This window comes from Podarcis melisellensis, assembly GCF_964234715.1.
Source record: "Podarcis melisellensis genome assembly, chromosome: 4".
Lineage (NCBI taxonomy): Eukaryota > Metazoa > Chordata > Lepidosauria > Squamata > Lacertidae > Podarcis > Podarcis melisellensis.
This window is the reverse complement of record NC_138531.1, coordinates 48,839,378-48,867,117: the sequence shown is the minus strand read 5'-3', so window position 1 is coordinate 48,867,117 and position 27,740 is coordinate 48,839,378. Positions and strand designations below refer to the sequence as shown.

At 39.5% G+C, this 27,740-nt stretch overlaps 2 protein-coding genes across 2 annotated transcripts in view; both read left to right on the top strand.

Annotated features, from left to right (window-relative positions):
- Window positions 1-6,570, top strand: part of TRAPPC10 (trafficking protein particle complex subunit 10) — a 49,431-nt gene extending 42,861 nt beyond the window's left edge. The window contains exons 19-23 of the mRNA XM_081909239.1: window positions 85-211; window positions 1,248-1,418; window positions 2,180-2,357; window positions 2,704-2,898; window positions 3,946-6,570. Coding sequence (XP_081765365.1) covers window positions 85-211; window positions 1,248-1,418; window positions 2,180-2,357; window positions 2,704-2,898; window positions 3,946-4,184 — 910 coding nt within the window. The 3' untranslated portion in view covers window positions 4,185-6,570. The remainder of the gene's footprint in view (window positions 1-84; window positions 212-1,247; window positions 1,419-2,179; window positions 2,358-2,703; window positions 2,899-3,945) is intronic.
- A 2,578-nt stretch (window positions 6,571-9,148) lies between these two features.
- On the top strand, window positions 9,149-27,714 carry PWP2 (PWP2 small subunit processome component). The gene is made up of 21 exons (XM_081908065.1): window positions 9,149-9,308; window positions 10,273-10,385; window positions 10,809-10,903; window positions 11,157-11,256; window positions 11,656-11,799; window positions 12,935-13,070; window positions 14,922-15,151; window positions 15,869-16,012; window positions 16,263-16,333; window positions 17,426-17,562; window positions 18,074-18,222; window positions 18,619-18,766; window positions 19,574-19,724; window positions 20,676-20,856; window positions 22,032-22,179; window positions 22,584-22,692; window positions 23,944-24,009; window positions 24,916-25,134; window positions 25,617-25,767; window positions 26,233-26,307; window positions 27,272-27,714. Exons 1-21 carry the CDS (start codon window positions 9,291-9,293, stop codon window positions 27,417-27,419), a joined length of 2,733 nt encoding a protein of 910 aa, XP_081764191.1. The 5' UTR covers window positions 9,149-9,290; the 3' UTR covers window positions 27,420-27,714.
- Window positions 27,715-27,740: the final 26 nt, after the last annotated feature.

Here is a 27,740-nt window from a genome sequence, read left to right as displayed (position 1 = left end):
TAGATAGATAGATTTAACAATACAATACATAACAAAGTAGGCTCTTTACAATATTAAAAAATATGTTTTCCTTTTTATTTTTAGGAAATACATACAGGTTTGCGTCCAGAACATGTCAGATATCTCTTTTAAGTTATCTGACAGTAGTCTTAAAAGTTCTGGCGTCTGCACAGATTTAAGTCTTGATCCTCTAAACTCCAAAGCTGAACAGGTAGGCTTTCTTTCTTGCTTTTTTAATAAATCAATTTTTATTATTAAGATAATTCAACATTAATACACACACGTTACGAATATACAAACATCACATCTGTTTCTCACATCTGTCTCTCCCCCCCCGACCTCAAAAGTATATAGAAAAAGCATTATGAACCTCAGCTAATTGGAACTCATTGACTGTGTTTGAATGCCACACTAAACTGTTACGAAAACATAAATGAACCTAGCTTCCTCCCTAGCTCACATGCTACTTTGCTCCCATATTTTGCTCCTGCACGGCCAGGAGAAGGAGTTAGAAACACTCTCTTCCATTTTTGGTTAGCTGGGGTTTTTCATATTCAACACCATACAAAAGAAAAAGGAGAAAAGAAAATGGAGTCAGGTTTCAAGTTGTGGAATAGCAATTACTGGAGATAGTTTTGCGAGAGGAAAGCTGAATAGCAGTTGGTTGCAGCCATATTGATGGAGGGTCATGCACAGAATTCTCACAGCATAAACCCCAATTTTGCTGTTCACAACCCAAATTATGCTGCTTCCCTCCTCCTTGCTCCTTCCAGCTCATGCTGAGAGAAAACAAATCACAGCCTGCGACTTAGCAATATGTCAGAACCATGGATCATGGTTTGTTTGGTTCCAGCAATCCACAATCAATAATCCAAGAACAAATGTTGGCCACACATAATGATTTGGGAGCAAAACAAAGCACAGTCTCGGGTTTGGCTGTAACACTAAGCCAAGCCTCGTGGTTTGCTTTCTCTCGGGCTGAAACAGACACAGTTTTGCTTGTGTGTAGTTAGCTGTCATAGCTAACCACAAGAGCTAGACATTTGTTTTAAGTCAAACCAATGTGAGGGATCCAGGGTTCTGAGCAAACTATTCAGCCTTGAGGGAAGGGGTTGCTGCATGCAGTGCTGTTGACGAATACACTGTCCACCCCTATTGAATTTTTTTTTTTTTTAAGTATGTATATTCTGTTCTTTGTTAGCTAACACCAGAGTGCCTATTGACAAACTCATAACTCTCTCTTTCAGCATATCTACACTAAGCAAGCAGTATTCTTTGTATGGGAACTGAAGTGGACAAAAGAACTTCCCTCATCTTTGCAATGCCAGTTTTCAGTGAACTTTTGTTCAGCACCTTCTGAAGAGCACTCACTGTCTCTGAAGCCGTACACTTACGAATTCCAGCTGGAAAACTTTTTTGTAAGTTTTTGCCACGCTGACAGCTAGATCAGACAGGTTGGAGATTTTCCAGCGTGAGAGCAGGCAGATTCAAGGAATCCACATTAAAAGATTGTCGGGTGGGGGGTGGGGCTTTCAAATGTTTATTTATTTCACAGTATTCATTTACCGCTTGCCATTATCACACAATCTCAAAATGGTTTACAGGAGTAAAAATTAAAAATTCCATATTGTAATTCTGGAAGACTCGAAGGGTTGGTTTGTGCCAGGCACTTGCCACATTGAGAGCACTCGATCACTCCTTGGCAAGTGGCTCTTACTGCTCCTGCAGTGTCTAGGGCGGATTATCTGTGGATTGTCACAACCCTATAGCATTTCTGGACCATTGCTGGAATTTCTGATAGTAGCTAGTGGTGTCATAGAGATTTCCGCATGACAGCAGTGCCCTATGGGAGAAGCCATTCTAGATGTTACAACCTCCATGTGGCGCAGTTGCCACATGATGTTTTAGGAAGCCATCACATGTTGAATGTAATGTTTGGTACTTGTTTAGCATCAATACATTTTGGGCTTGTTTGTTTTTACGATACAGAGTTGATTTTCAGGCTTTCGCCCTAGCTTTTGTGGCTTGGTCCTATTTTTTATGGAAAAGTAGAAGACAGACTTTCTCCTCCCTTGCCAATCTCATTTTGCTGATAGATTATATTTCCTAATCAGTTTAATTGTGGAAATGTTTAACCTTGTGTATATAATGACCATGAATATCATTGTGCTCCTGCCAGACATTATATAATGTGAAAGCTGAGATTTCCCCCCCATTGGGGGCAGAATATTGTAAAACAGGCTCGTTGTGCTCACTGGAGGTGTCGATCACCCGCCTTTCAGACCTCCTGGATGTGGACAAAGATGAAGCATTGACAGAAACTGATGGTTACTGCACAACAAAGCTATTGTATGAAGGTAGGCATACTAATTGGACTGCATTTTGTGTGGTTTAGTCACTCAGGTCACCCAAAAGTGTATGTAGCTCTAATATCCAAAGAATTTACCCCCCTCCAATTATCTTGAATTAAATCTATAGTAATTCTTAATCTTACAGCTATCAACAGGATTTTAAATATGTGTATGTATCTTCTTCAAATCATTTTGTTTGTATGGCATCACTGACTATCTCATGAAGCTTGTATGAGGACTACATCAGACATTTTCTGTAGTTCCCCCATAAGTGTGGCTTATACAGTATTCAAAATGAAAAATGGGTCTCAGTAACGGTTTCCTTTTAATAGTGTTTTCTCTTTTGTTTCAGTTGTAGACAATAGTAGTAACTGGGCAGTCTGTGGGAAGAGCTCAGGGGTAATATCTATGCCAATTGCAGTTCGGGCAACCCACAAAGTGCACATGGAAGTCATGCCACTCTTTGCTGGATACCTCCCTTTTCCTGATGTTAGGCTATTTAAATACCTCCCGCACTACTCTGCTCACTCTATGCAGCTCGATGCAGGTAAGAAAGTATTCCTTCCAACGCTTCGTTTAAAGGCCTGAAACACAGATAATCTTGAACAGTTTGTTTAGGTGCTTACATGAATGTTTAAAATGCACTAGAATTTTTCAGCTGAGAAACTTGGAAAGACACGTGATTTTCAGTAAGAAGGGTCTCCCAGGGTGGCTTGCAGAATATCAGTAATGAGGTAGTATCAGGCTTATATTTGAAAAGACACAATTCAAAAAGAAAAGGTATTGGGAGAGATGAGGAAGACAGGCACTAACACTTAATTATAGTTCTCATGACCAGCTGGAACGGGAAAGAGGAGTCACATATTGCTGGTTTTTCAGCAGTCAGTGGAAAGGCTGTGGACTTCCACCCCCTTTTTTCTGTCTGCCCCCATCGTCTAATGGGATGGCTGCTGATAGAGAACGTTTGCAGTCCCATTTCTCCTGTAGCTTGATGGCATGGCATGACACACATTATGTGCAATCATTGCCTTGGAATGCTTTCAGCGCTCTTATGCGCTGGACTGAAGTATGATTTAACAGTTTCTTGCTCTTGTGGGAGTTCCAGTAAATGCACAGAAATCTATATGTACTGGGGCTTCCCCATTCGCTGCAATGCTTTATTTACTGTGTTTATATGGTGTCCTTATGCCAGGGCACTCAGTAAATCACTGAAACAAAAACAGGTACAGAAGATGTAACAGCGAAACAGCAGAATTGTTTCAGACCTTTTGTCCTTCCAGGAGTTGATGGAATGGACTCCCTGGTCTGGCCTTTTTTGCTTCCCCTTCTGGGCGTCCAAGTCTGTAGCCTGTGGAGAGGTGGAAAACGGACTGCCCTGAGTGAGCACTCTCAGGTCAATGACAGTTTTTTCAGGAGCTGATGGCATGAGCCTTGGGCTCTCTTCAGTCTTTTTAGCACAGATTTTAAAAAGTGTTTCTGTAAATAAGTCATGCAGGGATGTCTGATTCCTTCTAGGTGATGAACCCTAAATTGATTATAGCTCATACTATAAATGCACATGGAATAAAGTTTTGCATTTTTGTTTTTTAAACAGATAGTTGGATCGAAAACGATAATCTCTCTGTGGACAAGAATATGGATGATCAAGCTGACAGCAGCAGCATAAAGAGCAGAGGCAGCATACATTCAGCAGCCAGTGCAGAACACAAAGGTTTGCCAATGCCTCGGCTGCAATCGTTTTCACCCGGACAGGTCTTCAACTCCAGCTCTGGCATGCAAATCCTTGTCATTCCCAGCAAGGATGATCACATTCTGGAGGTCAATGTCACATGACAGCTCTCTGTACATGTGCATGGACATGCACATGAGACTGGAAAATGAATGCACTTTAAGGGATCATAACCTGATTGTTCTTCATTTGAAACATTCTAACGCTAACGAGGCCTATGGCAACTCAACACTTACTGGCCCTGGAAGCATCAGACAATTGTATCAATTTAAATGTACAGTGATGCTTGTGTCAGCTAGTTTATATTGCTATTTTAGGGTGTTTGTGTAAAATGAATTTTGGGGTCTCTCTCTCTCTCTCTCTCTCTCTCTCATCCTGCTGGTGAAATAAAGGATACTTACTGCAGTTTTCTCTTTATTTTCGGCAGCTTCCAGAACTGCTATTTTTTTCCGGGGGGGAGTAATTAAATTTCTGTTCAAAGAAAATTTCAGGTTGACATACAATAAGCCTTGCAGTGTAGCTGTTAATGACTGACGTGTGTGCCTTTCTAGTCACACAACTGTTTGGTTTCCTGGACCAGGATAGCTATCCAAATTTCTGTATAGTAATTCTTAATCCTACAGCTATCCACAGGATTTTAAATATGTGTATATATTTTCTTGAGGACTTAACTTCTTTTGTGCCTTGGGATGCATATGAAACTTATTAGCCCACTCAAACTCTTGAATGCATACCATATAGAGAGCCATTACTTAAGCCCACTGGGGAAACACACACACACCAGGAAGCAAGTAATGAAGTGGCACATAAGTGGTTAAGTTGGAAGTAAAGTTTCACTGAACAAGCTTTCCCCCAAGTTTGATATTTAAATTATTTAAGGTTACGATATTGAGTCTCACTATATAGCTTTTATTCAATATTTCACTTGATATTTTTAAAACCAAAGTTTATTTGTTTCTCCTGTCCCAACTACTGTTAACTTATTATTGACTACAGAGCCATATAACTATATATATATTTGCACCTTATTCTAAAGTAATCTGAGAAGAAGCAAATAAAGCCAAGGATTACTTGACTGCTTTTCCAGTCTGGTTATGAGGAAATTTAAGGTCCTACTTATTGAACCTCTTCTGGTCCAGCAAACTGCAGTTACACCATTCCAACTGATTACTTTCAGTTGTAAATTTATTGTACAAATGATTATTTAAAAAAAAAATCTAGACTAAACTTAACTGATATAATGTCTGTGTATAATTTGCTCCCGGAATCAAGGACGAAATAAATGTGTTTTTATTGGTGTGGAAATCAAAGCTTGTAAATAAGTCTAGTGCATATAACTTTTTCCAGCTCTCAAACTGTGTATTTTTGTACATACCACATTTCCTTAAAACTTGTGGCTACAATCCTAGCTGCTGTTCACTCCTGTTACTGGCTTACACAATAATTCTCTTCTTGCAACATATGCAGCCTCTTGGGGAACAGCCTTCATTGTATGAACAAGCTTTGTAGGAACACTGATAATTCTTGGTTCTTTCCATGGGTTTTTAATATCTTTAAGGCAGGAGGCAGTAGCAAACCAAATTTGAATTCTGAAAAAAGTGTGGTATGTGTGTTCCAACACTGTGTGTATCTGTTAATTCTTGATTTACTTTTCTCATGTCTTAAGAGCAAATGAGGTTTTATTTGTAGAGGGAGCAAAAAGCAAGCCCCATGTTTCTCATGAATTTGCCAGTACTTGGCTTTGAAAGTTAAAGTAAGTTGAGTTTTCTTTTTGGAAATAGAAACATACACTTGTATTTGGGCACTTCTTTTCTTGAAGTTACAATGGGAGGTTGGCTGACTGTCTCTTTGTGTTTAATTTACTTTAAGTTATGGAAAAATGTATGCAAACCCTTAAATGTTTTTCAACAAAATTGCCTCTGTACCTTCTTTCAGTTATAAGAATTAATGAGACTACACAATATTGATATGTACACACTTCAATTTTGCATCTAAATGATAAAATGTATTTAAACTTGTTATGGCCCTTCTACATTGAATACTTGTGAACAACAGCTTGAATGTTAAAAGTACATTTCGAATGTGGTGAACAACTTGATACCTTGATTTTGGGTCTTTCACAAGAAATGATTTTATTAGCAGTTAGTGTTGATGTGTTTTCTCTGGTTTGGTTTTAGAGCACCGTAACATTTTTATGCTTACGTTGAAATGGTGGACTTCACTAAAATGCAGCAGAACCATAGTCTAATCATTACTTCAGGAGACTACATGTGTATATGGAGAGGGGATTGGTTTCTGGGTAAAGATGTAAATAATCAATTTGCAATATGTGTATCTGAAAAATTAAGGATTATGCTATTTATAGATATCTGTCAAGCTTGTAAATACTATCAAATGGGTTAAAGGAGTATAATTTTTGTGAATTTCACAGGTTTATTTGTGACTGGAAAAATTAACTCCTACTATGGAAATTAAAGTTCAACAATGACATTTGTGACACTTCCTACTTGTAGTTCTGTAAGACTGTTACACCCCACAGAGGATATAAACATAGAAGAGCAAACTGTAGGGAAAGGATATTCAGAAACACAATTACCCAGTCTTATTTCTTATTTTAATGGTGCCATGAAACTTAGGGAATAAACTGTCAATAAAACCCCCCAGAAAAGCCAACCAGTAGGAAAATGAATAAAAATCTTGAATATTTTAAACAAAAGTTGCTTACAGTTCTGACATTCAGCTTTCCTTTATATGTTCCTTGGTTTGAGAGTTCTAGGTATTAAGTGGCTCTAAGCTGAGCTGATCAGTTATTTTCAGGCAGCTTTTCTATTAGTAGCATCTGTTGGCTCTCAGTTAATTTATTTTGCAGGACCAGGCTGAGCCGCAAGAGTACTAATATACCTTAAGATAATTATATGGTGGTGCACAAGGCTTAACACATGCAGCTACTTTAGCTTCACTGTGTTTTTTTAATCCTACCAGGAAGTTTTATCTTCTCACGTTCTCCCGATGTTTCTTGGTATATTTAGGGTAGCATTTATGTATGTATCAGAGCTTTGGGAAGCAAACATTGTCGTTCCTAGTTTAAGGAGTCACTACAGATGAAACTTGGCACCAGCTTATTCTGGCAACTACTTTAAATGTTGTTGACTCTTGCTGTATGATGAGTCTCTTTTGTGAACTGGGTGACAAACCAAAGCAGCACTACCACATCCTGGTTCAAAAGGCAATGCTTTTTGGAGAAAGCCACCTGCTAAATGCCTGCTTGCTGAAGTATTGTACATCAGAATGGTTTCTCTGGAGCTACACCTGACATGGATCTTCAGCTCCCAGATCTAGGAAAGATTTTCTCCAGAAGCACCACCTACTGTGAATGGTTACTGTTGGAAAAAGTACTGCAGAGTGGAATGTGCAGGGAGGGGGGTAGAGTTCACACTGGTGTGACAGTTTCTTTAAAATAGAAGTCTCCAACCTTTTCTTACCTGGGATTCACTTTTAACCCAAATAAGCATTTGGGGACTAATTTACTTTAAAGATATTTTTTCTTCCAGTTTTACATTTTAACTTTGGATAAAATTAGTTGTACACTAGAAATAAAAGTGACAGTATAAAGGTGGTTGAGCTAGTTCATATTGAAAAGCAGACTGGTAGGAATCTGGAATTCATAAACTAAATCTTGCTAGCTACCTCTGACCTGTGCCAAGAGCACCCTTTTAAAAACAGTACTTGATCCAGGATTGAGATTCCATTCTCAAGAAATCCACAAAAGTTTTCCATCTGATACACAGCTCATCATTATTGGGTTGGGGTATTATTTAGGCAGGGGCAGGGGATTGTTGGTGTTACTGATACTATTTTTTTGTATCTTTATTTTTAGATTAATGATTTAATGTGTAAACTGTTCTCTTTAGTTGTGTACTTTTTGATGTGTCTTATTTATTCTTTGTTACTATTTTCGTTATACTGTATACTTTTTTTAATGTTAAGCCAACTTGAGCATGGTTTTAGCTATGAAAAGGCAGCATACAAATAAAATTATGTATGTAGATATCAGCCATTACGACACTCTGCACAGGACCCACTTCTATATTGGTATTAATTTTAAAAATTACTCTTTGTGTCTAAAAAGGGCTAAAATAGTGTGTACATCATCTCCTTATGGGAGAGGGTGTAATAGGCTGTGGTGCCCATGCAATGACTGTGCGATGCTATCCTCTCCGGGCTTTACTAATAGGCAAGAGTGAAGCAGCTTATTTTGGATGTCACGGAAAGATAGAAATTTGCTAGTTTTTTATTATTATTTTAAAAAACTTGTATTTTTACTGACAGGGAAGCTGAGGTTCTCCGTGGGGTTTCGAGAAGGGCAAGGTTTCAGATGCCAAAATAACTTCGCCAGTAGTAGATGTCGTGCTTGCGGGTGAGAAAGTGCCATTTGCTGCTTGGCTTCAGCCAGCAAGATGTCTTAGTCTGGCTCTAACAACCGCAGTCAAAATCTGGGCTCTCTCGCCAGTGGGGCAGCTGGATAATTTTAGACATCGGATTTAGTAGCTTATGCCCTTCGGATAAGTTGTGCATTAAGTTGTGAGCCACAAAACGACACCCCTCCCAATCTCTACCTCATACCTACCCACAGCTGCTACATTCCTGACACGTTGAAATAAAAGCAAAAGACCGCGTGCCAATCCTGATGGAAAACAGTAAACCTGGCCACGTGGGCGCTTTTGCATTTTAAGCTCACTTTACTTTTTACAGCTTGCAGCCATAACGCAGGTTTTGCTTCCACTGCCATGCCGTTATAATAGCGTAAGGAAACGAGACCCTCCTACTTGTATGGAAAAAGAACGTATTTTTTAAATAAAAATAACCATAATAAATAATGACTCGAGGCATGCTCTCGAGAAAGAGTGCTCAAGAAAGCAGCCTTTAAATGAGCTGCACCTCGCTGCTTGCTCCCCACCGGCCCAAATTATACGCGGGTTGGGGCGGCAGCGGAGGGGAGGAATGTTGCTCGGAACGCGGAGTGCGAGTCTCCGGGAGCTTTCGGTTCCCTGTCTGAGTGACGCAACAGGAGCCGGCAGAGAGAGCGAGAGAAAGAGAGCAGATAGGTCGCCCTGGAAATGTTCTGAACCCGGAAGCAAAACGAAGCGGCTCTTCCGGCCGACTCGTGCTGCCCATGTGTTTGCCGACCGAGTGCCGGAATCTGCGCGGGGATGAAGTTCGCTTACAAGGTTCGCTTACAGGGCGGGGGGCTTCGTCCTTTCTGGCCGGGGGTCTCGGAGCTTGGGCAGCCCTAGGTCTGGCAAGAGGAGCCCGTCGCTGCCCGTTTCTTGAGGGCCCAGCCTCTGGGCGGCCGCTTGATCCCAGACCTTCCAAGCGTCCCTGTTTCCCAGGGGCGTCCCTGATTTAGATAAGGTTTCTGATTTGACCTCGGACTCTCCCACTTTTCCTTAGGATGTCCCTGTTTTCACTGGAGAAATGTTGGAGAGTATGTGACCCCTGTCCTCCTTTTCCCTTCCTGTTGCTCCTTTTAATCGTTATCTTGCCAAATTGCTCGAGTAGCGTGTCCAGCTTTAATCCTCTTGGAAGCCAGGAACTCTCCTGCCGACCTCCGCCACTGCCGACTATCCGCATTTGCTCATAATCTGGCAAACGCACACAAAATTTGCTATCTTTATGTGTTGCTTAACTAGCTGACTCTGGTACTTGGCATGCCACAAATAGTTGAAATTGAACATTAATGTTGACTTCCATCTGCATCATCTTTTCTATCCCCTAGCTGCCTTTTTTCCTTGCAAAACACCCGTCTTTTCCTCCTACTTGACAGATAGACGCATCTGTGCACATCCTCCCTGTGGTTGGGAGAATGAGTTGGCTACAAGTCAAATACTCTTCTTTCATCCCATCCGTTATTCAGGTAGACAATGCTGTGATCTCCAGATGATGTTGGACTGCAGCTTTCGTGATCCTTGACCATTGACCATGTTGTCAAGGGCTGATGGGAGTCCAACAACATCTGGAGGGCCCCATGTTGGCTGCTTCTGCACTATATCCTCTTAATTTATCCCCTCACTGGTTTGTACTATTTGAAACTTCATAGGTATTTATATAAAAAAATTAAAAAATTGTCCAGTAGCACCTTAGAGACCAACTACTGGTTAAGTCTGCATTCACTTCGCTTCTCTCTCTTTTCAGTTCTCCAACTTGCTGGGTACAGTCTACCGACATGGAAACCTGAATTTCACTCCAGATGGGAATTCTCTGATTAGTCCTGTGGGAAACAGAATTACTGTCTTTGACTTGAAAAAGTATGCATCTTCTTTTATTGTCTTTATAAATGAGCTTTCTCAAAGAGTAAATGATCACTAGAGGTTTGTCTGCATATAACACAGACTGCTAAAAGGGCTACTTGGGTCTGTTTCTGGGTCTCTTCTGTTGTTCCACTATAGTGAAAGAATGTGCTCCATTATCAAAGTTATAAAATGGGCTAATGAGTGGTACACTGCATTCACACTGGGACGGATGTAGCTATTCCCCAATCCCCTTCATACATGTGGGATGACATAAAGGAAATCTGGCTTGAGAAACATGGTATTGTGTGCAGAAATGTATTTCTATGTGCAATTCACACTTTCTGGATTGGGCAGAGGTGTATAACAGATTAGCATTTTGCATACAGTTCTGTCACTGTTTGGACGTTTTATTGATTCTTTCACCCTCTTCTCTTCCAGTAACAAGTCTGAAACATTACCACTGGCAACCCAGTACAATGTCGCATGTGTGGGACTCTCTCCAGATGGAAATCTTGCTATATTAGTTGATGAAGGTATTTTAGATTTTTAATATAATAAAAAAGAATTCAGTCAGTATCACGAATTTTTAACAGAAATATAAGTTACAGTTAGATTCATTTTAAGTATAACTATCTTTTACAATGTTCTACAATCAAGGCAAAAAATGTTGTTTGCTTTTATTATAGTCCCTTGAATAACATGACTCTTTTATTTCATTTAGAAATTTGAGTTTGAAATTGGGCTGAATATAAATGATGCTCAATCTATTTGTTCTTTTTCCAACAGAGGGAGCTGCCTCACTTGTCAGCTTGATCAGTAAATCTGTGATTCATCAGTTCCATTTTCAGAAACCTGTGCACAGTGTCTGTTTTTCTCCAAATGGAAAGTAAGAGAAACTTCCTGGTTTTGTGTTTATTTCTTTTTTTGTATGTATAAGTGATAGTCGTACCAGTTGTTGAAATGAATTTTGCTTATCATAGGAGTTGGGAAGTAATAGACACAGTAGGAAATGTGACCTTTTTGACTGGATCACCTTTATATACCCCAAATCAATATTTTTCTTGTACAAAAGTGTCTGGTGACAAAATAATTACAAATAACTATCTAGCTGTAAATACAGACTTTCGCTTATGTTTATGTATGTGTGTAGATATATAAACCTTGGTAACCTGCACAATTCTAATGCATTATCTGAATACATGCGCTTGGCGTCATCTTGTTCATTTTTATTTCTCTGCTGAATAATTATGTATGTTGAGTTCATTTTTCATATTATGTTAAACAGGAAATTTGTGGTCACAAAGGAGAACGTTGCTCTGATGTACCATGCCCCAGGAAAAAAGCGAGAATTTAATGCGTTTGTCCTTGACACAACTTACTTTGGTGCATATGACGAAACAACATGCATTGATTGGACAGATGATTCTAAGTAAGTTTTAATATATGCAGTTTACCAAGGCAACATAGAAAATGAGCAAATACATTGAAAGCCAATGCGACTTGGGTTGATTGTATCTGCTGATAATTTTGTAAATCTTGCATTGCAAAAAGAAAAGAAAATCTTGCATTGCTCTTTTTAGGAGAGTGTATTTAGGCAGTGCCTCGTCTCATAAATTCCCTTAACAGTAATGCTAAAAGATCAGGTTATTGTTTCAGGATTCTCCATTGTCCACATTTTTCATTCGTTAATAGAGATTTTTTTAACTCCGGAGTTAATAAACAATTTTTATTAAAGTAAGCATAGAGGGATGGGTCCAGCAGAACCTGTCTGCAAATGGAAATATTCTTTCTCTACACAGAAGGTGTTGCAGTCAAGCCCAAGCTTCCCTGAACAGAAAGAGAGACATACTTTTTTAAAATCTGTTCCTCCTACAGCTCTCTGCTGCCACTTCTGACACTGTTCCAGAGGTTCCCCAACCCTCCAGAGTAGTTGGGGTGTATATGTGCAGAGAAGGACCAATGAAAATCACCTTCCCCACTCTTCTGTGAATTAGACCTGGAAACATCCCATTTATTGAACAGAAATCCTTTCATGGATCTCTGAACCCAACTTAAGATTTGTAATGCAATCATTTCCATCGTTCCATACAATTATTCCATTCTTTAAAAAAGGGTTGTTGAAATATATTAAAAATGACTCCTTAATTTTCTCCTCTTTCAAATAAATATAATGTATTTCTCCAAATTCACTGTCTATAAAAGTTTACTTAAATCAGTTTCTAATATCATTAAGTGTCCACTGATCTATTTCAGTTGCCTCTGTTTTGTATATCCACATGTACACACATTGGCCAATAGCAGTAAGGGATCGACCAAATGTCTTTTCCCAGTTTAAACTGGAGAGACTATCCACTCAGATGGTGGGAACTGGCAACTGTGGTTTGGAATCCCATGATTTCCTTCCAGTGGCAGTGAACCTTTGGATCCAAATCTGTCTCTTTGTTCCTTGCTATCTTTCCAAAGGCCTCTCACTGTCAATAGAATTGTGCAGTATAAACTGCTTGTTCACATATCCACTATGATGTAGTTTTTGAGATGTTCTAACTACGATTCTTTTATTCTAGATGTTTTGCAGTAGGAAGCAAAGATATGTCAACGTGGGTGTTTGGAGCAGAGCGATGGGCCAATCTGATTTATTATGCTTTGGGAGGTCATAAGGATGCAATTGTTGCCTGTTTTTTTGAAGGAAACAGTCTAGATGTATGTACCTCTTATATATATATTGCATTGGTTTTTATGATTAGTGTACTTTGCTTTTGGATAATTACATGGCACAAGTCAATGAAAGGCCGTGTATAGTCTACTTTCCTCAAGGTGTTTATATACTCTAGGGGTCTTCTGCAGATTGCTTATCTGGGGGGCAGTGGCAGTTCTTTAAAAATGTGCCCAGAACTGATGTCCTGGGTGCCCAGAAATAAGCCAGCAATCAGCACCTCAGATATATTATGTTCCCATATTTCTAAGTCCAGAAGGGCCTGTTATGGATTTTGGACATTGGCAGTTAATGGATGTATATATTTAGAATGTATGTATACAGCGGAGCTCAAGAGTGTACCATAAACGTAAGATAACAATAAAGTAGGATCCCAACAAGGCTTTATATTTGGTCTAAAAATTCAGTTTATTAGACATCTCACATCCAAGATTGCTTTCTCTCAAATAAGTTCAAATTGAAAGATAATGTCTTTGTAATTAGGTACACAGGAAGCTGGCTCATACTGAATCTAACTATCTATCATCTATCTATCTATCTATCTATCTATCTATCTATCTATCATCTATCTATCTATCTATCATCTATCTATATCTATCTATCATCTATCTATCTATCTATCTATCTATCTATCTATCTATCTATCTATCTATCTATCATCTATCTATCATCTATCTATCTATCTATCTATCTATCTATCTATCTATCTATCTATCATCTATCTATATCTATCATCTATCTATCTATCTATCTATCTATCTATCTATCTATCATCTATCTATATCTATCTATCATCTATCTATCATCTATCATCTATCTATCTATATCTATCATCTATCTATCTCTATCTATCTATCTATCTATCTATCTATCATCTATCTATCTATCATCTATCTATCTATCTATCTATCTATCTATCTATCTATCATCTATCTATCTATCATCTATCTATCTATCTATCTATCTATCTATCTATCTATCTATCTATCTATCATCTATCTATCATCTATCTATCATCTATCTATCATCTATCTATCTATCTATCTATCTATCTATCTATCATCTATCTATCTATCATCTATCTATCTATCATCTATCTATCTATCATCTATCTATCTATCTATCTATCTATATCTATCTATCATCTATCTATCTATCTCTATCATCTATCTATCTATCTATCATCTATCTATCTATCTATCTATATCTATCTATCTATCATCTATCATCTATCATCTATCTATCTATCTATCATCTATCTATCTATCATCTATCTATCTATCTATCTATCTATCTATCATCTATCTATCATCTATCTATCTATCTATCTATCTATCTATCATCTATCTATCTATCTATCTATCTATCTATCATCTATCTATCTATCATCTATCTATCTATCTATATCTATCTATCTATCATCTATCTATCTATCTCTATCATCTATCTATCTATCTATCTATCTATCTATCTATCTATCTATCTATTGGGCTCAGTCTGATAGTGAGTTTCCAGGCTTTTAGGCAGGAGCTTTTCACAGCTCTATCTGGAGACATGAGGGATTAAATTGGGGATCTGCATGACTATGTTGCAAGGGAGATGCTTTTTCGCTGAAAGGTCATTTTTTCCCTTGTAAGTCAAGTAGCTTACAAGATTCTGTTTTACAGTTTCATGAGAGAACATTTTACTCTTAGAGAATTGCAGTCTTTTGAGCTAAGTATCCTTTTGACTCTCAGTTGAGCATAGTGACATCAAATGTTTGTTTAGCTCATCTGCTTAAGGCTTAAGGCTCATTTCAGTTGTGCAATGATGTTAACCATTATGTTTTGGTGTTCCAGTTGTACACTGTCAGCAGAGATGGGGCTTTGTGTGTCTGGCAGTGCGATACAGAACTAGATGGTTTGAAAGTTCGACCCCCAAAAGATCAAACTGAAGATAAGGCAGAATTGGCAGAAGGCCTAGATGAAGAATTGATGGAAGAACAGAAGGGCAAAGAGGTCCATGGGAAAGCCAGCACACATAAGAAAAAAGAGAAGGGAAAGAGAGTAAAATACTCATGTGCTGCCAAGTAAGTGATCTTCCAGAGAGAAAAGGAGGAATATGTTGCAATCAGGAGCTTGGTCATGTAGTCAAAGCCAGTGTATATGAAAACAAAACAGTTCCATTAGACTGTCTCATTGTGACACTATGAATGTGCTGCAGGCATGACTCTTGATTAGGATTATGGCATTCTAACCTTCTAAAGTGTGAAGATCTCCCACACCACAATCTCCAAGCATGTTCAACTGAAAGCACTTAGACTTTCCCTTGCGGTGGACAACACTGCCTTAACAAGCATCCAGTTAATAAGAAACAGGCTCAGACTTCCCCTGTCAATGTGGACATGTTAGAGGTGGAACAGAAAAATGCCATACCGAGCAATTCTATCCCCTGATTCACTGGTTAACCAGTGGGGGGCAAGCATTGCTCTGCTGCCGAGTCCCCACTGTGCCTGACAGTTCGTGGGCAGGTGGAAGCTACTGCTGGTGGTATCCAGTGTTAACCACAACATTGTTTCTTCCTTTGACTTTTTTTATAGCATTTTTTTTTGTTTTTTTAAAAAAGTGGTGGGTTGGATGTTGCTTGGATTTTTAAGAGATGGCTACCTTTCTTTACTTGTTTTTACTTCATGTCCAAAATGTCAGAGTACCATTGGTCTTTTGCTGGTGTATTATGAAATTAATTGAGTGGTAAATATGCCCTGCATTAAACGCATGTCAGTAGCATATTTCAATTGTTTTCTCAGATACTTTTTCAACAAAGAAGGTGATTTTAACATCTTGACAGCTGCAGCTTACCACAAGAAAATTCACCTACTAGTCACTGGCTTCGCGTCTGGAATTTTTCACCTCCATGAACTTCCAGAATTCAATCTCATCCATTCTTTAAGGTAAGTATGGATATTGCTCATTATAGAGAAATGTAGTTCTAGAGAAAGAACAAATCTTTTTTTTCCCTTTAAAAGCAATTTCTGCTTTATAAGCTTGGACAGAGTGATACTGGTATTAGTCTCCTTTCATCATCTACAGGTTCTTATGACTTAATAATGCATTATTTTATATGGGTCTGAAATTTTAGCATGGGCACCCAAATGCTTCGCTTTGCTTTAAGCAGTTTCTTTCTTTCTTTTTGCTACTTAGCATTTCAGACCAAAGGATCGCATCTATTTCTATCAACAGTACTGGTGACTGGATTGCTTTTGGGTGTGCAGGTGCGTAACTATGAGACACACAGTTGAATGAGGGTCTGTTTATACAATCAGTTATGTTGAGAGAACCCTTTGACACACTTCATCCATGGAAACTCCTTTAGATATAAATTGGGGGCTGCTGGGATGAGAAGCTTAAATCTTCAGTTCTGCTGGTGTTAAGTCCCCAGTGCTGACTCTGTTGAAGACACCATAGCATAACTTGCTTATCCTTGCTCAGTCGAGGTTCAGCCAGGTGAGGTGAAGCTGGTAAGCCAAGCTGGTATAAGTTCCCCAAAAAAGGTCATGGCAGGCGTAGGACCAGAGCCCTCCCTCCGACTAAGGCTGGATCCTGAGCCCATTCAGTTTGGCTACATGACCTGCCATAGAATACACCTTGAAAGACTTGCTATGCTCAGGCAGAGCAGCAGCCCCACTGTTGGACAGTGTTTGGATCAGGTTTCACTTCATGCTCTCTTAACCTACTCCAGCTTGCTTTGTGTCAGCTTCTTGTGCATATGATCGCTCCTTTAGAGACTTTGGAAAGTTATCACATCCAGGCAAATTTGGGAGGTTGGACCCATTTCTTTATCAAGCTGGGTTATGAAATCATGAACAAGAGCAGGCTTAGTCAGAATCTCCTTTCTTGTTACTTGAATACATTGGTTTGGGCCCTAGCCTCTGGAGCAGGAGAAAACAAGCTTCCTCCATCTTCCATGTGGCAGCCTTTTAGATATTTGAAGGTGGCTATCATATCTCCTCTTTTCCAGGCTAAACATACCCAGCTCCCTCAACCATTCCTCATAAGGCATGGTCATGGCACTGTGTGTTGCATTGCCAGTTCATGCATCACATTGTCTTTGTGAATATGGGCAAGCACAAGCTTGTGTAAAAAGTAAGAATTCAGTGGAACCCTGAGAGCGGTGAAATGCTAATCCACTTTGGTCAGTCTTGATTGGTGCAGTTCTTACACCCACCATATTTCTGAACTCATTAACTGCAATTTACAGACATAGCTTCGTGTGTGTTGGTGTATTCTATGTATTGGTGCTGCAGGAAAATGTATAGATTGAATAGTTGTATTTGAGTCTGAACTACTTGTCATTATCCTTACAGGTCTGGGGCAGCTTCTGGTTTGGGAATGGCAGAGCGAGTCCTATGTGCTAAAGCAGCAAGGCCATTTCAACAGCATGGTTTCTCTTGCATATTCTCCAGATGGGCAATACTTAGTCACTGGCGGAGATGATGGGAAAGTAAGTCTGCCGCATGTTATTGAACATGGAGTTCGTAGTTCTCTAAAATCTGCAATTTCTGGACATATACTATAAAGATACTAAGAAAGGAGCTCTTAAAGTTCCTAGGAGCTAGGAACCTTAATTTATTTTGGATATGTTGTCATTCCTGTTTGCTATGGGTGATGCTTGCATTATTTTTTTAGAAAAAAGACATTAGTGTATATTTGGAGCAGAAGCAAAGCTGTGTAACATGGAAGTTGACCACGTTCTTGGTTGGCTGTAGTGACTCGTAATGTCTGGCCAGATCATGTTGTCAGTGATATTTCCAGCTGATGACAAAATGATAAATTCATGTCCTTGGGCTTCTGCATGTGTGATTTTGAATGGCTTGCTTAACTTCCCTGGATGTTTAGCTCTGCTAAGTGGTGTACGGGAATGTTCTTTCAGTGACTTGAATCTCAATACTGTGTCAGTCCCAGAGAAGGAATATTTCTGAAGCTTACTGGAGCATTTCCTGTTTTATTTTCAGGTGAAGGTGTGGAACACCAGCAGTGGCTTCTGTTTTGTAACTTTTACAGAACATACAAGCAGTATATCTGCCGTAACATTTACCGCTTCAGGATATGTCATTCTGAGTGCTTCCTTAGATGGGACAGTTCGAGCTTTTGATCTGCACAGGTAAATTATTCTTTTACCCCCCTAGCAAAATTCTCTCTTCCCTGAGCTTGGAGTGGAAAACCAGAGAATTTAGAGGGAATATTTCTAATTAATATCTAGAATGTTGTTTGGTTAGATGTGGTACACTCCTCTTGTGCCATTGTGTCATGTGAGCATTTCATAATTTGAAAGTATCGAATAGAAAAATTGCGTCCAGTTTCAGAAACAACCAAAGCCTAGCCTTCTCCATTGAGAAGCTTATTCTTTTGTTGTAGAAATATAATTTTTAAAAGCTAATCAGTTGTTCACTTGGGATATTCCTTCACTTTTTATGATATCACTGAGGGACTTTTACCTAGAATAGTATACAGGCACCAAAGTTTTTCCTTAAATCACATTTCTGCATGTTTTAAACAGGTACCGCAATTTCCGCACCTTCACTTCCCCACGACCAACACAGTTCTCTTGCTTGGCTGTGGACTCCAGTGGCGAGATTGTTTCAGCTGGTTCTCAGGACTCCTTTGAAGTATTTGTGTGGTCAGTGCAGAGTGGGCGACTCTTAGATGTAAGAGGCATTTTGTTTTGGTTGTCTCAACCCCTTTTGAAACTGCTTTTAATTGAGGCTGATTCCATCCTTAGAGCAGAGACCGTATATATTTGCAGGATTTAAAAGAATCATTGAACTTGAGTGAGTTGAGCGTGATTAAAAATAGGCACATCTTTCATTTATCTTACTAGCTAATGTGCAGTTTTTGCATCTAAATTCAGCTTCTAACATCGAACCCTATTGATTGGCACAGCTGTGCCCACTTGGTGTTCCCTGTGTCTTCATAGCTTCAACAGAATCCTTTGTATAGCAAGTGGAGAGGTCTGCCTATCATTTTCACTCCCATTATGATCATTCAGTATAAGGATGTATCCCATGTATGTTAGCTGTTCTGTGTGTGCTGCCGTGCTGAATCTGGCAATGATATCTGTTGCCATATAGTCATGTCTCGCAATGCTGATCCACAGCTGTGATGGCGATACAGCGACCGTTCTAGTGTTGCTGTATTGAAAGTCCTAGCGCTTGTGATCCTGGATCCTTGCTCTGATTTGGTGGTGCATTAGAAGGATCTGGTCATGTGCTTTGCCGATTTCAAATGTGGCCCAAAAGTCATATACTATAGTAACTTTAAATGTTGGGAATTACAACCCGGTAATGAAATCTCTAATGTGCAACTTTAATAATAATAATAATAATAATAATAATAATAATAATAATAATATCATCTTTATTGTCATTGCCCCCTCTCGGGGACAACAAAATTTTGCATTTTCCCTGTATAAACCAACATGTATAAAAGAAATCAAATTGGCTTTTCTCCATTAGGTCTTAGCTGGTCATGAAGGCCCCATCAGTAGCCTGTGTTTTAATCCCGTCAAGTGTGTCCTAGCAAGTGCCTCTTGGGATAAGACAGTCAGGTTGTGGGATATGCTGGATAGCTGGAGGACCAAGGAAACACTGGGACTGAACTCGGATGGTGAGTCCCTTGGAAATCTCTTGTGTGAATGCAGGCAGCTATGTTCTCCATGTGATGTTGGGTGGCTGGTTAAAGCTTCAATTGGTCCTAGGTTCTGGGAAGAAAGCTTGCATATAATGCAGCTTGCCCCTCACAACTGGAACTTAATTTGTCAGGTAGTACATCTGTGTTTACTTGTATTTACTTGAAGCATTTCTGTCTCCCTGCAATACATACTATAATAACAAGCTGAAGGATCAGATGAGAAACAGTCAATGAGCAAGCATTATAAGATACATATTAGAATCATAGAATCATAGAGTTGGAAGAGACCACAAGGGCCATCGAGTCCAACCTCCTGCCAAGCAGGAAACACCATCAGAGCACTCCTGACATATGGTTGTCAAGCCTCTGCTTAAAGACCTCCAAAGAAGGAGACTCCACCACACTCCTTGGCAGCAAATTCCACTGTTGAACAGCTCTTACTGTCAGGAAGTTCTTCCTAATGTTTAGGTGGAATCTTCTTTCTTGTAGGTTTGGATCCAAACTCATTAAAATCCATTACTCATTAAAATGAGTAAATGAAGTCATTGAATCTCCATTGCATAAAAGCTTGGCAATACCAATACATTTGCATTAAAAACCAACCAACCCAGTACAGCATATGTCAGCAGTACCTGCTTTGAAATGTAAACTGCAAAATGTAAACTGCAAAAGGTTCAGAAATGAAAAAAATGCCAGGATAAATGGTTATGTTTCAGCACGACTTTATACAGCACAGCATTATATATAGTCTTTGTCACGATGGATATGTTATGTGTTGAGCTTGTGTGTTCATGTGTGATTTCTGGAAATTCTGAATCTGGTTTCATTGAGTTTATCTGTGTGTGTTTTTTAACAACTGAGGGCAATGTGGCCGAAATGTACATACAGGAAGGCGTGACTTTGGTTTTGCTCCCTTACCTTTTTCAGTGCTCGCTGTTGCTTTTCGTCCGGATGGCAGTGAGCTTGCAGTTGCTTCCTTGGATGGACAGATCACTTTCTGGGACTATGAAAATGCTGTGCAGACAGGATCAATTGTGGGGCGACATGACCTTCAGATGGGCAGAAAAGAGCTGGACAAAATAACCGCCAAACAATCTGCTAAGGGGAAGTAGGTAGACTTTAAAAAATAATAATTCCCTTGGTTTACAGAAGTACATGCCTTGTCTCTTTTTTTCAGGTTGTAAAGTCTTTTCTACAGATCAGTTACATTTGTTATGAGACATTAGTGTTGAGTACAGTATAAGGTCAGGGGGGGAGAGGAGGGGTGGTGGTGAAACTTATATTCTTTTTTATCATGTATGTGTGGGGTTTTGTGTCAGCGTCAACTGGATAGGTTCTCTTTCTATTTGCTTGTTACATAAGTAGGTTGACTATTTGATCACAGGGTTGGGAGGGATCTCCAGTGTCATCTAACCCATTTGTGACCCTATTCTAAGAAGGACTAGCTCTTTTCCTTTGAATTCGGGATACTTAATATAGTTGTTGGAATTAACTGCCTGTGTATCTGGTGAACTTGAGTTTTATTAGACTAGTTTTAATAGAGAAGTAGGAAGCTTGTGCATTGCTTGCTGCCTTTGAAAGCTCTCTTCTGTATCCTATTGACTTTTTGTAAATTAAATATGTCTCCTTACTGCAGATAAAGGTGTGTATATGTGATTGTATTAGTATCTGGTTTTGATAACTTCTTAAGATGTGGTCATCTGACTTAATGCACCCATCAACTATGAGCTTGTAGTCAGACTTGTAGTCAGAGTCTTAGGTTTTACTTGTTGCTGTGCGAAAGGTAATCCTGCAATTTGTTAGAGCTCATTCAGCGCCCCTCTTACCATGTTAGCAGGCAAAGGCAGTAAGAGAATGGCAGGCATATATTTTGAAGGACTGTATTCAGATAACTTATTCAGATAATTTTTGCAAAGAAAGAACTTATTGCAGGTAGGTTTTTAAACAGTGATGAACATGTCAGGCGAAATAAGTATTTTCTCTCTTTTTTTAATCTCCCTCTAATAAAATAGAAGGCTCTACTATAATTAATAACCCCATGGTATTCAGGCTGTCACAACATTGTTTATTTCAATCCTGACCTTTTTCTATTATGTGTTGAGTCTCTTTAGTTCATGAAAAAATGAGTTTAAGATGGCTATGGTTGGAATGGTTGGGTAGAGAAATGAGGACCTAATTTCTTAGCACAACAGACATCTATCTGCAGCATAACCAGAATATCTCTCTTGGTGGAAGGGACTGACTTATAACATAAATCCAACATGTCTTTGTTTTCCTCCCCAGATCTTTTACTACTCTATGTTACTCGGCTGATGGGCAGTGTATTCTAGCAGGAGGGCAGTCAAAGTTTGTTTGCATTTATCATGTCAAGGAACAGATGCTCATTAAGAAATTTGAAATATCTTGCAACTTGTCTTTGGACGCAATGGAGGTTAGTGATTGATTCTCCCCTCCCCCTTATTTGTTGTGTATCTTTGGGTATGATCTATATGACACTATTAAACAGAAGTATGTTTGTGCTTCTGTTTCCCTGTGGCAACCTGAGTTGTAATCTGTCAATGAATTCAGTCTTTGGACCAAGTGATGCAAATCTGTGCTCCGAAGTATTTTGTTATGACATTCCTATCTATGAACCAATGTTGTCTTTCTAGTGCTTGACTTTTATCCAGAAAGCATGCGCACATCTTAGATTTGGAGGAATAGAGATTGAGCAAATGCTGTAGCCCTTTAAATATTCTGAAACATTATAGAAATTCCAAATAGTTTACCCGAATTCATGTGCCTTCTACCTGAAGAATATAAGCTTTGCAATGTTGTTGTTTTTCAACTTTACAGGAGTACTTGGATCGCAGGAAAATGACTGAATTTGGTAGCATGGCATTAATAGATGAAGGAACTGGGGACGATGATAATGTTGCAATCCCTCTTCCGGGAGTTAAAAGAGGTATCTGTTTCCATTTCACAATTTTCCGCTTATCTGCTGTTTCATGTGTGCCAGGTACTCTGTGAGCTAGGAAGCTCCCTTGCTGAGTCAGGGAGGAATGGAAAGGGTGAGAACATGCAAAGCAAGCCTTTTGTTTATGCTTTCTCACTTTTACTTCCTAAAGCGGTGATCAAACCTTTTTCTTTTTAAGCTGGGAGTCCAGCTAATAGCACTTTGTCTTCTTTTGACATCTCCTGAAGAGTGAAACCCATTGTGTGAGAATGGGCGCTTGGAATTTAAGATTTCAAAATGCTGAGGTCGATGCAGCCATCAGTTTCACATTCCGTGATGGTTCTAGGGAAGGGATTCAGGGCCTCCAGCACTGTGGTTGCCACCAGCATTTTCACATCCATTCCTGTTTTGTGAAGTTGTCCCTGTTGCCTCTTTCCTGTGTTCTCTTGCAGTTTACCTGTCTTAATCTGTTTTCGCTCCCATCAGCCCCATCCAACGCTGCAATCAGAAGGATAGGCAGATTCCTAGATATTACTGCAACAATCTGTTCAGTGACAGTAATGATAGGGATGGAAATGGGTTGTATCCAACACTGTGCAAGCAGAGTTCCACTTGTGCAACAGGACTTTCATTGCCTCTCTTTTTCTGGTACATCAGCAAAAGCTGCTCCAGGGGTTCCCCAACCCTCCAAAAACTTATTTTGAGTGTGTCGGCGGGACTGGTGGGGTACGTGAGAGGAAGTTCCATTGCATGCAGGGAGGCATATTGTGTGAAGCTTTCAGTGTTGGACACAGCCCAAAATGTAGTTTTTACTATGCTGTTTAAACTCTGGCAAACAGTTTTAAACCTTTTTAGAAATATTTTATTTATTTTTTACAAATGCTAGTGCAACTGGCTTGCCATACTGACTGCTAACTAAATGGGATTAACTTGGACTCTCATGGTTAGTACAATCATACCAAGGGATGAATACGCTTCAGGTTAAGCATTTTTGGGTTGCGCTACATGGCAACCTGGAAGCAATGGAATGCGTTACTTCCAGGTTTCGCCGCTCACGCACGTGCAGACGCTCATAATGACGTCATGCGCAGAAGCGGTGAAACGCGACACGCGCAGACACAAAGTCGTGTGTTACATTCACTTCAGGATGCGAATGGGGTTCTGGAACGGATCCCGTTCGCACCCAGAGGTACCACTGTACATGTAAAATTAATATTTAAGACAAGAAGTGAACTGAATTTGTCTTCAACTTTGTTTCAGGTGACATGAGTTCTCGATCCTTTAAACCAGAAATAAGAGTGACCTGCCTCCGCTTCTCTCCTACTGGTGGGTGCTTTTAGAATGGAACTGGCAGTGGTGCTGCTTTTAGGATCAGGTTGTGGTGGTTTAAAAGAAATGAAGTGGCTGTCTTTTTAAAAATTGCTATTTTGTGTGCGTGTGAATTTAATGAGAAGAACAAGGAAAAAGAGGAAATAAAAGAAGAGAAAGAAGGAAGAGAAAAATAATAATGATAACTGGCATATACAAATAATACGAAAGATAGACCACCATTAGTAAGTAAATCTTAAATTAAACATAGGTTAATAAGCCTTCCAAATGTCCAAATAGGTATCCACACAAAATTGATGCCTATATGAAACATGTGGGGATCCCTGTGTGCTTGTGCTCCCTCAAAATCATGCTATGCCTCTGCCTTGAGTGTTTTCCCTAACACTCCTCATATGCTGTTTTGTGCATCCATCTCTTGCCATCAGCAATGAGGGGCAACTAATCAGACCTCTGCCTTTCATTTGCAGCAGGAAGGAGTAGTGAAGGAAACTTGAAGAAACAAGGATCTGCAGTGACAGTGGCAGGGTCACACCACACATTTAAAGCACACTGCTTCCCCCAAAGTGTCATGGAAGCTGCAGTTTGTTAAAGGAACTGGGAATTGAATTAAACTACAGTTCCCACCATTACTTGCTTTGGAATGAGATGGCTGTCTTAGTTCACCCCTAGAACAGCATAACTAATCATAATTACTAGATATCTGTCACTTATTTGCACTTTGATTTGACTAGTGGAAAGTACATGTTTTATGCCAGCCAGTACAGTTTAAGAATAAAGTTGTTTGTACACGTAGATTTATTCTTCAAGATCTTGGTTTATAAAAGCTGTCTAATATAATTTTCCAATATTACACCTTCCAGACATGAACAATTTTAACTAACACAAGCAATATTTCTCTTGTAGGACGAAGCTGGGCAGCAACAACCACAGAAGGTCTTCTTATCTATTCTTTGGACTCTAGTCTGGTCTTTGATCCATACGACCTAGAAATTGACATCACCCCTAGTAGTATTCGTAAAGTACTGGTTCAGAAGGAGTACACCAAGGCGATTGTCATGTCTTTTCGACTGAATGAGAAGAAGCTGATTCAGGAGGTCCTAGAAACTGTTCCATACAATGAAAGTAAGCTGGAATTCTGTTGCCAGTCTAATGTGGTGGTTGCAGAAAGCTAGATTTCCTGTAGTTCTAAGACGTCTCCAATACGTGGTTTGCCTATATATTAGGGAGAAGGAAAGTATACAAAGTCCCAAATGATCTCAGGTGCTTGACATGTGTGCAAGAATAAGGGGGGGCGAATATATATAGAGAGAGTGCAGTAGCACCTTAGAGACTAAGAACAAACTTATATTTCGTCTGTGTCAGACCAACACAGCTGCCTACCTAAATCTAGAAAGAGGGGGAAATAGGGAAAGAATAGCATCGTGCAGTATGGCAACTTATTGATTTGGATTTCCTTTGCCTGGAGATATCTTTTTTTAATTAAAAAACAACAACTTGGAACTGGAAAGCTTAGTGATGAATCATATAGAATATACTGGGTTTTTTTGGTTTAAGATTTTGCACATGTGATTTAAACTAATAACTTACCATTTTTTAAACCACAGTTGAAGTAATCTCCTCGATGCTTCCAGAAGTGTATATAGAAAAAATGCTAGAATTTTTAGCCTCTTCCTTTGAGACATCTCGTCATTTGGAATTCTATCTAATCTGGACTCAGAAGTTGCTTATGTTACATGGATGCAAGTTAAAAACAAGGTTAGTGACCTTGGGGATAAGGGTGTGGGAAGAGAGAGAATAAGACATACTGGTCTCCTGCCCTTACCTAAGAAATTTGGAGAGGTTTCCCGTCAGAACTGGTTGGGCCCAGATCTGCTTAGCTTTAGAAAATTAAATATTCTTTAGACTGTGAATCTGAATTAGCAAAATTGGTATTTGTACCAATTTTATGCCTTTAAGGTGATTGGACTGAAAATTACATTCCTAATTACCAGGTAGCTGCCACAGTGGACAGAAACTTAAATTGTAGCAATATTGTGTATGTGTGTGAGAGAGACATAGTTTACCACTTCTGCAAGTAGTAGTTGTTTCATTGCAAGTCACCATTCACAGCTGTCTCAGTTCTTTGACACTTTGAAGTTTTGAATTTAGCCCTTTTTATTCTTAAAATGTACAGAATGATTTTTACAAACCAAGAGTTAATTTTTGTGTGTGCTTTTGCAGGTCAGAGAAACTGCTGCCCACCATCCAATTCCTTCAGAAGAGCATTCAGCGTCACTTTGAAGACGTTTCCAAACTGTACGTATTTTGTCCAGTTGCATTCTCTTTCAAATAATTTCTCTTCCCAGTAGAAAGAGATGACTCTGACTAAAATATTGAGCATTTCTTAATGAAAATTCCCTTTCCCCTTCCTTCCACCTAACATCCCGCATTGAATTGGGGAGAATTTTACCTGGGATCTTCTAGCTTTGTGTGATTTTGTTCTGTCAAGTGCCTTGCCATTCACTCAGTGACCTTTCTGTTGCCTTAAGGACCCCTCCTGTTCCCAGCACCAAATTCCTTCAGGGGCGGGTAAGGTAGTTGGGGGCTGCATACTACTGTACTCCATCCTTGAACATGCTTTCCCCATTCACACACACACAAACACACAGTACATACCAGACTCATAATCTCATACCCTTAACAAACAGCCCCCGATAGCTAGCCTGTTCCAATTAGTTCAGGAAGAGGTCTTTCCCCCCATTGTCTTAATTCCACCCTTCCAGTGTGTCTTTGTGGGGATGAAAAATGCGCCTTCCTCACTGGTCTGCACTGATCAGCAGAAGAGCATGGAGAAAGTGAAGCTGGGGTAGGGAAAGGGCTTGGGGAAAGTCTGGCAGGCCAGAGAGTCACCATATATGTTAGATCTGATGGTTTGTTATTTCAACATTAGAGCATCTTGCAACATGGAGTTTACTTGCAGAAGCAGCTAGTAAGAAAGATCGTGGTTAATTAGTTGTGTGTGCCAATGAAGCATCATCAATTAAAATCCACAGATATAACTTTCATATTGCCTCAAACATAATACTTTTCAATGGAGCCATTCTCAGGTTTGCCTTGAGAAATTAAGCTATGAGTGTGGCATGTGTGAACCAATGCAAGTAGTATGTTGCTGACAGTGGTCTGATTATTTATTGGCTACTTTTTAAAAACATAGGAAAGCTCTTACATGCACTGCTTTGAATCTACCTAATCCCCCACCCCATGGTCTTTGTCTCTACAGTTGTGACTGGAACCGTTACAACATGAAATATATTATGGCCATTTCACAACAGAGGGGTGTGAAACGTACAGCAGAAGTGTCTGAAAATGAAGATTTGGAAGACTCCAATAATGACTCTGTCATGGAAGAATTGCCTGCACTTCCATGAACTTTTGAGAATGCTTTTTCATACATAAGTAATTTTAACAGTGGTATTCACTGAGAACTGAGCAGCCCTCATAGAGGCATATTTCGTACAGGTGATGCAGCAACATGATTGGGAGTAAGCAGGCTATTCCTTTTTGTCCACTGTTTCTAAACTAGCATGTAAATTCTTGATACTGCTAAATCTTAAGCTAGACAATGTCATCAAACATTTTAGATGCCTGGGAGGAGGGGCAGGATCCATCTGCCACCAGCTGACTTCTGTTTCTGCACAGGAACTTTTAAGCTGCCTCCTTCCATTGACACCTTGCAAGAATACATGGGG

Coding starts and splice junctions, on each gene's coding strand:
- PWP2 (XM_081908065.1), top strand. Junction 20,857..22,031: donor AAACAATCTGCTAAGGGGAA/GTAGGTAGACTT, acceptor TTTCCTCCCCAG/ATCTTTTACTACTCTATGTT. Junction 26,308..27,271: donor TTTGAAGACGTTTCCAAACT/GTACGTATTTTG, acceptor TTGTCTCTACAG/TTGTGACTGGAACCGTTACA.